Source organism: Phoenix dactylifera, chromosome 5 (genome assembly GCF_051530095.1).
Source record: "Phoenix dactylifera cultivar Ajwa chromosome 5, Ajwa_hap1_PhDact_Kaust_v1.1, whole genome shotgun sequence".
Taxonomy (NCBI): domain Eukaryota; kingdom Viridiplantae; phylum Streptophyta; class Magnoliopsida; order Arecales; family Arecaceae; genus Phoenix; species Phoenix dactylifera.
This window is the reverse complement of record NC_143194.1, coordinates 29,996,250-30,008,484: the sequence shown is the minus strand read 5'-3', so window position 1 is coordinate 30,008,484 and position 12,235 is coordinate 29,996,250. Positions and strand designations below refer to the sequence as shown.

Below are 12,235 nucleotides of genomic sequence, written 5' to 3'. Positions count from 1 at the left end.
GTAAATCTTCTCTAACTTGATGCAACATGGAGTGATTAAGACTGAACCACAGATTTTTATATCAGCTGGCAGTTATGCATGAAAATCTAGTAATGGCCGTCATGGATCATGTTGTCGAACATGAAACTGCCACCGCCGTCGTGCGCCACGCTGCTAGCAGGAAGATAGGTTTGCTTTAGGCAGGGAGCATCCATGAGAATTCTCAATAGTTGATCTCTTTGTTCTTGCGACTCGAGGAATTGCTCTGTGGTTGTTTTCAGCTGCCCCTTAAGATCTTCCATGCGCTTCTGCAAGTAGGAGATGGCGGCGGTGCAGCCATAGACAGGGTCTCGAAGCCTTGAATAAGCTTCATATACCATGCTTTTTACAGCATCCTCTCGCCTTCCATCCTCCACCATCTGATCCATGAAAGTTGTGGCACATCACAAGTCTTAGACATGTATTGCTGTATACTTTATCTTTGATGACATTTTCAGAAAATTGATGCTTCCTTTTGTCAGCTTCATTTTGAAAATGGTCCTACCAAATTTAAAATTTTGAACCAAGGACCTGTCTGAAATAATTTGAAATTCGTTTCGTTTCTTTATACACCTATATACTAGAATTGTTTGTTTATTTAGGCGATTCATTTCAATGACCTAGCAAATGTTCTAAGTAATATGCATAAGCTTTCTTTTGAGATATACAAATATCAGTTGTCGAACATATCGCATGAGAATGCACATGGTGTGGAGAAGGATGAACCTCTGAGCAGAGCTTCAAGCAACACTCTGGAGTTTGTTTTTAATGACAGAATAGATACATAGCTAGGACATCTAATACGACCACAAGATTAGAAGTATATGACTATAATTTTTTTCGGATCGACAATTTCCTTTTCAACTCGAATAAAGAAGGGCCGGGTTATTATCCTTCAAAAGTCGAGGAATTGCCATCAGTTAGCCTAGGTAATGTGCCAAACTTTCAGTAAAACCACATGTACAAGCAAGTGAAAGCTAGCTATGCGCAATATAGATTGACGGGCCCAAAAATCAGAGTACTAAGCTACAGTTCTTGTGGTAAGTCATCCATTAAGTTACGTAGGGGTTACGAGGTGATGAGACTTGTCAACTACTGTCTCTCCAATGTTTTGGTGGAATATGAGTTCCGTAGAGAGGAGGAAATAGAAGCCAAACCGAGAAACAAATAGCTGAAAAAGATTAGCCAAGCTCGCCGGTGGACAACTAAAACTAAGTAGAGTAGCTGAACGTTGCATCATACACTCATATCAAGCTTGGAAATAAAATCTCCAAGGATGCGAACTGCGTATTAGAGACAATAGGAGAGGCGATTTCAAGTTCTTTTTGATGTCCATAATCTTAGAATTTAGATAGAAAATCAAAGAGAACTTGTGGACACTCGCTATGTTGGACAACTGATACTTGAATAGTTAACGAAAAAGAAAAAACAAGAACGGATTGATATATAGGAAGATCACTCACTTGCAGCATTTTGATCACATTGCTAGCTCCAAACACCTTATGGACACTCGCAAATTTCTCGGGCTCGTCGGCTGGGAAGTACGGAGCCAACATGCATCCGTAACTGCACTTCCGGTGAAGCGTCCGGCAAGCAGCGCATGGCAGCTCATGAGGGCGAGCCCGAACCATGGAATCCATGCACGGAAGTCTCGGCCGGTCCTTGGGAGACGCACTTAGCGAGTGAATTGGTGCCTTAGCAGTGCTTGGATTGATATAAAATAAGTGGAGAGTAGGGAGAGGTTGTCGTCATGAGATGTCGACGTGGGGAGCCAAAAATTTCTAGGCTCAGGATTTTGAAGTTGGAGACGATAGATGTGAACGAGTCACGTACGCGAGGGCGCCGCTCCGGGACAGAGTTAGGGGAGAGACGTAGGGCACCATGGTAGGCCCTATGGAGACGCAATGTAGGTCCCACATAACAAACTCCAAACTCCTGGATTTGCAGTTTATCTAGCCGGCTATTAGTCAGGTGACTAAGATAAGACTAAAAATAGCTAAGGCAGATATGACCTTCCGACGGGATAGATATGACCTTCTGACGGGATAACTCATGGTGCACAGCAGCGTTCGTCGTCTTGATGCTGGATTCTATACCTATTCTGATATAGTATCCACATCTAGTACAGAAATCAGATACTCAGTACATCCCTCGTACCATATAGATGAAGTAGCAGCACCATGCATACTTTTACATGAACTTGTTAGCTAGGCTTCTTTCTATCTTAAATAGCAAGGCCATGAATGCTCTTAGGCACATCATTTTCTACTATTTATAAAGACGAATACTGATGCATGAATGTATGCAATGAACGAGTAAATGCATTTGGACACACACATATCACGGCATTCGTTGTGCTTCTATGCATATTTATTCAATAAATTATATGTATTTATATACAGTGCACATATGGATTCATGTTTTTCTAAGAAAAAATTATGAAATCTTTTACCTTAAAATCTCCGTGCGAAGCATTCTGTATCCTAAAGAATTGCTACTGTTATTTATATTGAAAAACTAGATTCTATATATTTTTATCTTCTGCATGACCATAAAATTTTTGCAGCATTATATAGGTTTAATGATTTAATACGTAACATATTCATGAGTCACATCCCAAGTAGCTAAGGCGAAGCCTCTTACTTTGTAACCGAGACGTTTGCTAGAAAATTTCCCACGTGGTTTTGGAATCGCTGCCAAAGTCGTCATAGATATGGCTCTCTCTTGGATCGCCTGCGTCAAGGTGGAACGAAGACTTTTTCCCCGGAATATATTGGAAATTCCGAGATCATATGGGACTCGCGCTGAGGTGACAACAACCTACCCTTTATAAAATTTTTATCTACCAGGCTTGGATGGATGCAATAATGTCTTAAAATAGGGAGGAAAATTTGGGTTTGGAGGCTACAAATCGTCAACGATGATGAGTTGATGTTGAGCTCGTGCCGGTTATTTCAATATGAGGCGGGGCGTTAGGTGCCCAAACAATGCCTACATTGTAGCGAATCTCAGCTTGGATTCCCAATTTTCAATGCCCTCTGACTTTGGCATTTTCCTATAGAAAAAAAATGTTAGAGTAGAAAAAATTATAATTACAAGTGGATCGGGTTAAAATTATGATTGCAAGTGGATCAGGTTAAGTAAGTCTATCTTGATTTAAGTCTTATTATGTGTGTAGTGAAAAAAAAAATTCTTGCTTTTGACTTGGTTGGCTACACCTATACTAGAGTAGGGTGAGTAGCCGGTGTATCAAACAAAAAAAAAAAAATCTAAGTGGGGTTTTAGTAGTATTTTTTTATATATTTGGATTGCATAAAAAATGGGAATTAGATCGGACTAAATAGGATCCAGTTAGGAGTAGTATTATTGGAGAATTTTGGATGCAATTAATTTTCTTGCATAATGTAACATGCTTGGCAATTCGTCATGGAGGTCTTTTGTTGGGCGATCATGTTAGCTAGCTATATGCCGTTTGAAACATACGCACAGAGTGAATCAAGAATCAAGAAGACATACAAAATCATGCTGAAAAATCATAAATCTAGCTAAAATGTATTTGACTTGATCTGCATCTAAAATTGACAGGAAGAGAAAAAGGGTTCGATACTAGGCCTGGACCTATGTCAGTTTGGAAAGCCAATATAGATTAAGAAAATAAACCTTCAAGATATGATCAAATAAGGCTGATATCATCAAATCTAGGCAGATTTTGAAAGGCAGGGACAAGAGATGCTATCCTATCACAAGGAGAATATTTCTACAACTACTTTCCATACTTTGCATATATGAAAGCTAGAAATAATGGACCAACTTTTCTTAGTTGTAGGTTTGTAAAGCCTGTAGGGGAGGAATTGAGGAATAGGATGAGTATCAAGAGAGGCCGTAGCTCTCACCTATCCACTTGGACCTTGATGAGGAAAAGAAGAATCCTAGTGTTTAGAGGTCTGGAAGGTAAGCAATAGTCTCATTTTTCATGGAAAGCAAACTTTGGCCAGGGCTATTGCAAAGGCAGTATATAAATTATTCACCAGTTCGGGTCACCTATGTTCAGGGAAAAGACCTGAGAGTTTTTCTTTGTTACACTCAAAGTTATACACAGTGTAAATTGTTTTCTTTTCTCTGATCTAATAAAGGTGGGGTTCTACCATCACATTTTCTCGAAAGAAGATTACAGACAAGAATCAAGATGAGAAATGATAGGGATAATTAGACAAATAACTGATGTTTAGGAGATCTTTAATGACCTGTGCTCTAATACTATTTTAATCAATCATTCGATCCCAAATATTTGAATTGGTAGAAAATAGATCAACAATGAATATCAAGTTTAAAGAACTTCATGGCACATTTTTTTATTACTTTTATTTGAAGGAACATTGGTGCATCTCTTTTTAATGATGTCAAATTGCAGAACGCTTGGTTTGCCTGGTGGAAGGCATAGAGAAATGCCAATATCTTAAAAGTTATCTAGTTTGGTAATGCATCCCTTGTGCATGGAAATGTCTATAATCTTTAGATCTTGCATCAGACTTAAATGGATTCTTTTCTAGCAGATGGACAGGTGTGACTGACTACACAAGAGCAGTACAAATTCTGATTTTTTTTTAAAAGTTGAAATGAAAAAAAAAAGTCTTGGGATTCTCAAATAGGGGACTCCTACATCAAAAAATCCGCATCTTAGACCCCTTATGAATGCATCTCTAGTCTTAATCATGTCACTAGTGATCGTCTTTCAAGGCAAGATTTAAGGTTTCTTCATTTTCAGTTAGTTTAATAACGTTCTACAAAACTTGCTGAATGGAATATCAAGGCCTTTTGAATGTTCCCAACTTGTGTCATTCAGCGTACGATATTTGACTTCTTTGGTTTGGAAAGGGAGGGCAACGGGACTCATGAAGAAAAAGGTTAGCTTGGAGCTGGGAAAAGCCTAAAAGGGTGGCTCTTTTGCGCCTGGTCTCACAAAATATTGTTAAGTATTCATTCTAAGCCTAGCAAGTAAAGATCTTTGACCTTGGAGGCCTTCAAGCCCTCAATCTCCATCTAACTAGTGCTGCCTCCATGATTTGGTCTAGGTTATGTGTTTTTCCCGCACGCAGATTAGCTTTTGAAAGATTAATGACTCTTCTTCGGTCTAAAAGTGACCTTACTGTGTCGAGTCCTCCACTAAAAGGTTAAATTGTGATGGAAATCTCCATTAGTAACTGCATAGCTTTTGTCATTGTTCTTGTTGTAAGTCTTAAGCCCTCGATAGCTTTTGTCATTGTTCTTTTTGTCTAGAGTCTATTTTGGAAGGAACTACTAGTTAGGTGGGCTGTCTAATCTCTTAGTCCACGTTTGTTCCTGCCAAAGAAAAAAAAGCTGTCTCATAGATGTTGATTTAGTAATATTTGCTTTCATGCGTCGCTTGGTGTGCTTACTACTTCCCCTCTGTCAGTCGTTCATAGTATAATCTTCAATCCAAATCAAGACAATGGAGTTACGTAGGATTTAGTTGTACGTCGGTTGAAGTTTGTCGATTTGTGAATAAGTCATTCTTTGAAGGGATGATACTGTTCTCAGTGGAGAAGCAGGTATCTATCGCAGGTTATGGTAAATTGGCAAATTTTTCCAGTACAACCTATTCTAGATGAACTGGCTTTTCTTCTACAACATAGGCGTTTCCAGTTTGCACCACATAATCTCGAAGAATTTTCACAAAGCTTATCCAAAGTTTGGTAGATTTTGTGAAAAATTGGTTCATATTTGGTTGATGCAATCTGCTGGTTCCATTTATAATCTGGAAGAAAACACGCGACTGAAAGGAGAAGAATAAGGATCCAAATGAATCACCACCCATGTTTGTTGACACAACATGGGAGACAAAGAAGAACAAAAGAGAAAAAGAATGTTACTGTTGCTAATCCTCTGGAGTGCTAGAAGAAAATGCTGGAATATTAATACTCCATCTCCCATCAGTAGCCAACCTGCTTTTGAGTGGCTTGAGCTGCAGCGGGTATTAGCAGGCACTCAACGTTCTTCCTTACCTGATAAAATTGGCTGGAGAGCATGTAATTCAGGAAAGTTTTCCACAGCATCCCTCTACAATTTACAAATTCTTGTACTCGTGGTCTGATATGATGTCAGTGTCATTGGAAAGTTGCTAAGAGGATGAGCCTTGGCTTAATGCTTAAGGTTGCTTCCTAATTACCTAGAGGTCATAGATTCGAAATATGAAAACAGCCTCTCAACAAGGTAAAGTTGCGTACCCTTTCTAAAAAACCATCTAGATTTGTGCTGCTATTGGAGCCTCTTTCGATCAGCTGGCAGCTGCCATCTTTTGAGTCTGCTGAAAGTAGACTTGCATAGTTTAAAATAAAATGGTAGATACTGGTGCTATATTCACTGAATTAGTGAAGCATAGAGTGCAAGCAACCTAGCATCTGCCATAGACATCGAATTTATCAGACGCAACCAGGCTCTAACACAAAAACACATTATGGCCCATGATTTGCCTAATTTTAGATGGATTCATACACGAGTCACGACCGACCGGCTCCAGCAAACTGATGGCCAGGCCCTCCCTTCTTCCCCTCCTTTTGATCCTTCAGAACTTTAGCAAGCAATTATTGCTACTGAGATTCAGATATAGGCCAGCAGGATTAGCATCAATAGTAGGACTGGATTTAGATTCTGATATCTAGACAAATAAGCAGTTTTCAGATCAAAATCGGACAGGAATAGACATTGAGTGAGATCCAATTTTGCTTTAAAACATCACAGATGGGTTGAATCCTCAATGGCAGGAAAGGAATGCCAGGATCTTCCTCAGCAAAGCTTCATTAGAATCCTCAATGGCAAGTATTGGTCTCTCTTCCAAAGGACTGGTCAGTGCTGTGCAATCATAAACAACTACTAAGCTTTGATAGATGATGAAATACAATCAGATCCTTACCCAGATTTTTGTAAAGCTGCACTCTTTCACTCCTCTGACTACTGTACATTCAATCTTTTTTGTAACCTTTTCTTCTTCTTTTACTCTGGACATCTCATGTAAACTCCTTTCTTTTCAATAAAAATGAGCGGGCAACCTCCCTTAAAAATAAAATAAAAATGTAAATCACCAACTCAATAAAGATCAGGGTCCAAACCACCAAGTCAGCAAGTCCTTATTGGCTTTCTTTCAGAAACTGTTGAATTAAAAAGCTTTTAAGTTCCAACCAACAAAAAGTGAGAAGCCGGTAGCAAAGACTGATGAAGAAATGAAAGGGAACGTTGGCTAATTGCTATAGAGGAGAAGATGGTGAGTGTTGGGCTATGGGTCTTAGATATTAAAACGTGCTTGCTTACTGCTACTGTTGACTAATGAGTATGATGCCTAACCTTCAGAAATTAATGCACTAATTCTGTCGGAAGAAAAAAGGAAACAGGAACGACAGACAAGTAAACACGTGGATAATTCTGATATAAAAGAATGAAGTTTGAATGCAACATTACATGGATGATGGATGGCATCATGGGGCTCCTTATCTTGTATAATATGATTAAGAAATGAATGAGGTTACTTGCATCATTCTTCATCCTCTTTTCTTTTTGCCCAACCTTTTCTCGATGAATAGGCATAATTTATAGGATTGGTCGATCACAGCCTGATCCTTTTTTAACTCTGATTTGGGAGAAGGATGGGGTAGACCCAACTTTTATTCACCATAAAGGATCGGGTGTTTTAAGTTTCCATGTTATGAAAAAAGCTGACATGCAAATGGAGCACGACATTAGAGAAAAAAAAAGAGAGTAAGAGAAACAGGTTCATAAGGACCTTATCGGAAAAAAAGTAGCCGAAAGGCATTATTTGAGTTTTTTTGATCGTGCATAAGTATACAGATCTATCCATTGTACAGATGATATGGAACTAAACACACGCCTGCAAAGGTCCTTACAGGAATATTCTTAGTCTCCTTAGCCTTACTCAAAGTTGCTCTCAAGTCATGTGGAAAAAAGGACAAATTATACAATTGTAAGCTGGCATTTCAATTTGCCATGGCCTTTCCAGGTTCATGGCAGTAAAGTAGTCCTCACTATGAATTTCAGACAACCCAGGGCTGAAGCATGTTGACAGCTGATCGTGAAACTTTCTTGAACTTGATGCATTTCAACCTGATAGTAAAACTTGCCCTATATTTATGGAATGAGGCTTATATATGTACAATTTCAATTCATGGGCTGTGTGAATTATTGTGTTTCGACAGAGAAATTTGATCAGTCATAACCTCACCACAAGGTTAAAAAATAGGTGAAAATTTTAGGGACTGCAGGTGACAATGTAGACATCATCTTGGCATTTCATATATGCTTTCTATTAGTTTTAATTAGTTTTACTAACCTCATGAACAAATTGCTACTGTATATCTTAACCGGCCATAATGGGAAATCTTACTAATCCAATCCCAATCTAAACGAAAAATAATGCGCTCGCTCAAACCAAATCCTCAAAAATTTCCAATCCAAACACAATTTAGTTTGAATCAGGCTAGTTCAAGCATGATTGAAATCCATATATATATATATATATACACTTCAGGATCCTGTTGGAATTTCAAAATCTATCATACAAAATTACCAAATTCTAGATTAGTCCAGCTTGCTCCAGCCTTCAAGCTGCATGCAGCCAGGGTTGACATATTCCAACGCGATGCCAGCCCAAGTTCAGCTCTACCACCCCAACTCAGCCCAAATTGAAGAGTGGGCCAGGCTGTAGGACATGTTAGCCCAGCCCACGTTAGTTCTGCCGGCGACCCCAAACACTCTTCATTTGTTAATGGGCCATGAGGCCCACTCTGCCTCTTCTTGGACTGGGAGCCTCCTCTGATTCGACCGACACGTGTAGGTTTATAAATGCCCTTACCTTTACGACTCGCATACAATTCCTTGTTCACTAGTTAAGACTCGCATACAATTCCTTCTTCGCATAGGAATCGAATAATAATGATGATATATACAAATTTATACTGAAAACGGTCCAACCCCGGGCCGTCGTAACTCCAACGCAACCATCCATCCCTCCCTCCGCTCTCTCCGAGAGAGAGCCGCAAGAAACCTCGTGGGATATCGGGAGTTGGGGTTAGGGTTCCGGCGAGCCGCCGCCGACCGAGATGCCGAAGAACAAGGGGAAGGGAGGCAAGAACCGGAAGCGGGGGAAGAACGAGGCCGACGACGAGAAGCGGGAGCTGATCTTTAAGGAGGACGGCCAGGAGTACGCCCAGGTCCTCCGGATGCTCGGAAACGGACGCTGCGAGGCCATGTGCATCGACGGCACGAAGCGCCTCTGCCACATCCGCGGCAAGATGCACAAAAAGGTCTGGATCGCCGCCGGCGACATCGTCCTCGTCGGCCTCCGCGACTACCAGGACGACAAGGCCGACGTCATCCTCAAGTACATGCCCGACGAGGCGCGGCTCTTGAAGGCCTACGGCGAGCTCCCCGAGAACACTCGTCTCAACGAGGGCATCGCTGGCGGGCTCGACGAGGAGGACGAGGGCGCTGGCGACGACTACATCGAGTTTGAGGACGAGGACATTGACAAGATCTAAAATAGATGGCTCTTCTTCGATCTTGTCCTTTTTCTCCTTCCGTCCTTCTGTTTCTGTTCTGTGAGATCTTGTCTTGCTTTTAATAGGTAAAAGCCTGAGGTAGTATCAAGAAGATGACGATGGTGGTACCGAGTTCGGGTATGCTTGCTATGTTGTAATTCTTGGTTCGGTGTTACTTGTGACAATGATCGCTGGAGTTCTTAGGGTTTATACTTTATTTTGCTGTCATCTAAAGTGAATGAAATAATAGCTCTTTATTAGTATTAAAAATTTCACCTTTATGTGATTAATGTTCGAGTGAATTGAATGGCTTGCTTGGATTAAGTGCTGGAGTGGACCATGCAAGGAGAAATTGACGATATGATGTGATTTTAGGTAATCAGATAGATGAAAAATTGTGAATCGTGAATTTTTAATTTCCCTACAAAAAATGTGACATTGTTTTCTTTATCTGAGATTCTGAGTCATGAGTCTTTCTACTGTTATACTTATGGCAAACGGAGGTTTATTAAATGATTGTTTGATCGACTGCCATATTATACAATGTACAGCTTCATGAATCAATTTGCTGGTTGTGATGGATGTGATTAATACATATTTTACAGTATGCCACAGTTGTAAGTAGAAAGAAACACCATGAATTTCCCCCCTGTGGCTGTTTATTTTGGTGCTTAAATTTGGGGCATGTGTGTTTTGTGATCCACTATTATTTCTTGTCCTAGAAAATTCTACTTACCTGCACTTATTAAGTGTTCTGGTGGATATAGGCTATAGTTTGTCATGATTTTGTTGTCCACACTAGTTGACATTGGTGAACTTGTTTTTGCTTTTCCTTTTCCCCCCTTTCCAGGAATTGTATGCCTTTTTTTTTGTGTGTGTGTGTGTTTTGATTGCTGGTGTTTTTGATGTTGCTACATGAACATAATGTTTGAGTGGATCTTATCCTAGGTAGGTTCACTTCGAAATCTAATTACCCTAATGGGAAAATGGATCTCATTTGTATTATTGCGCAATTTCTATCTATTATATGAGTTCCCAAACATGACTGCAGTATATCATAATTGTGTTGGAAGGCCTATCTAGGAGGTTGGGCGTTATATAGGTTACTGTTTGGCATGTCCAATGCGCATGTTTTTCCCTCTAAGAAAGCATTAACTGAAGTGATTTTTTTAGACCTCCTTTTATTTTCTAGTTTGACAGGGATTAGCAAAGAGGGAGGCTGACAAAAAAGAAAATACCTGATACAATGGTAGCAATTTAAATGTGGCATGGATTTTTTCTTAATCTTATGATAATATTGGGGTCTAAAAGTCTGGCTATGGAAGGATATTTGGATCACAAAGGAAAGAGTCCGGTCACAAACCTTATGCCATTAAAATAGTAGATATAGTCTTGATGAGTAATCTGGAAATAATTTTGGTGAAGTGTGAATAAGGCAAATGATCTTTGCTTATGAGTATTTGGATACAAAGTGTTAGAAAAAGGATGGAGGGTTGGAGGATTGGATATTACTTGTGGATTCCACCAAAGATTTGATTTGTTATGGCACTTAATAATCTGTTGTGCGAGAAACCTTCTGTAGTTAGCACACGTTCTTAAGACTGGCACAGGAGGGTATGAAACCCTGAGTTTCGGCATTTTACTCGTTTGGATGAGGTCAATTTAATTTTGTTTCAGTAACTGTTTTGGTGATTTGTGAAGACAAATGGTGTTTTTCTTGGAGTAGTAAGATATGACACATGTAGGGAGAGAGTTGAGAGTAGACATCGTATCTATGAAAATGACTACTTAGAAAATTGCTATAGTTGATGTAAAGAATAATTTTCAAGGAACCCATATTACCATGGATCTGTATTCTAGATTAAATATATTTCCTACTATGTTAGGGGTTAAGTTTGTTAGTTGGCAGCGTAAGTTTAACATTTAGAAATTTATAGTGAACCTTTAGTTGTCACTAAGTCTGTGTCATGGCTTATGCATGTCGTGTTGATGTTTGCATTTGGATTGTATGTCCATATCCTTGTAACAAGATTGAACCAAAATTCAAGGCTCGAGTTTTCTTATTGTGGACATATAAGACGGAGGGAGAAATAGATCACAGGCTTTATACATTTAATGAAGAGTCTTACAATTATTTCTATTAATTTTACTATTTCTTGATTTGCATTCATTATTTGTTGGTTATCTACTAATGGCATGTTAAGACTTTTATCGCATGAATACCAATGCAGCTCTAGTTAGTTTCATTTAGAAGCAATTCATTGTCGAAGTAATAGGAATAATTATAGCTCAATCAGTTCCATTTTTCCTTGATTAATGAAGTCTTGGGGTTTAACAGATGGAAAATTTGGTCATGTAAATCTTCTATTTTGCCGGAACATGGAGGGAGCTATTTGGTTCAATGCTGGTTAATTTGACAAAAAGATTATAGTAAATGCTCTTGGAGTTTCAACTAATTTTAGAAACTCTTTGATTTTTATGTTATTTTTTTATTTTTATTTCTCTATCTTCTTTGCTTGTTATTTTTCCTTGAATATAAATTTCTATATCAATACAAAAGGATGCTCAAATTCATACCTATTTATCTCTGACCAAGATCCAATAGTTGAAATTAGGATCATTATGACTTTAATAGAGAAGCAAGAAGTAAA

General features: G+C 39.1%; 1 protein-coding gene and 1 pseudogene across 2 annotated transcripts; one reads left to right on the top strand and one right to left on the bottom strand.

Annotated features, from left to right (window-relative positions):
- Positions 1 to 86: 86 nt before the first annotated feature.
- Positions 87 to 398, bottom strand: LOC103702578 (LOB domain-containing protein 11-like). The gene has a single exon (XM_089923556.1). The coding sequence runs from the start codon at positions 396 to 398 to the stop codon at positions 87 to 89; it is 312 nt and encodes a 103-aa protein (XP_089779682.1).
- Positions 399 to 8,958: 8,560 nt separating this feature from the next.
- On the top strand, positions 8,959 to 9,859 carry LOC103702486 (eukaryotic translation initiation factor 1A pseudogene; annotated as a pseudogene). Its single transcript, XR_015987295.2, has one exon. The product of XR_015987295.2 is annotated as a eukaryotic translation initiation factor 1A pseudogene (transcript).
- The last annotated feature ends 2,376 nt before the right edge of the window (positions 9,860 to 12,235 follow it).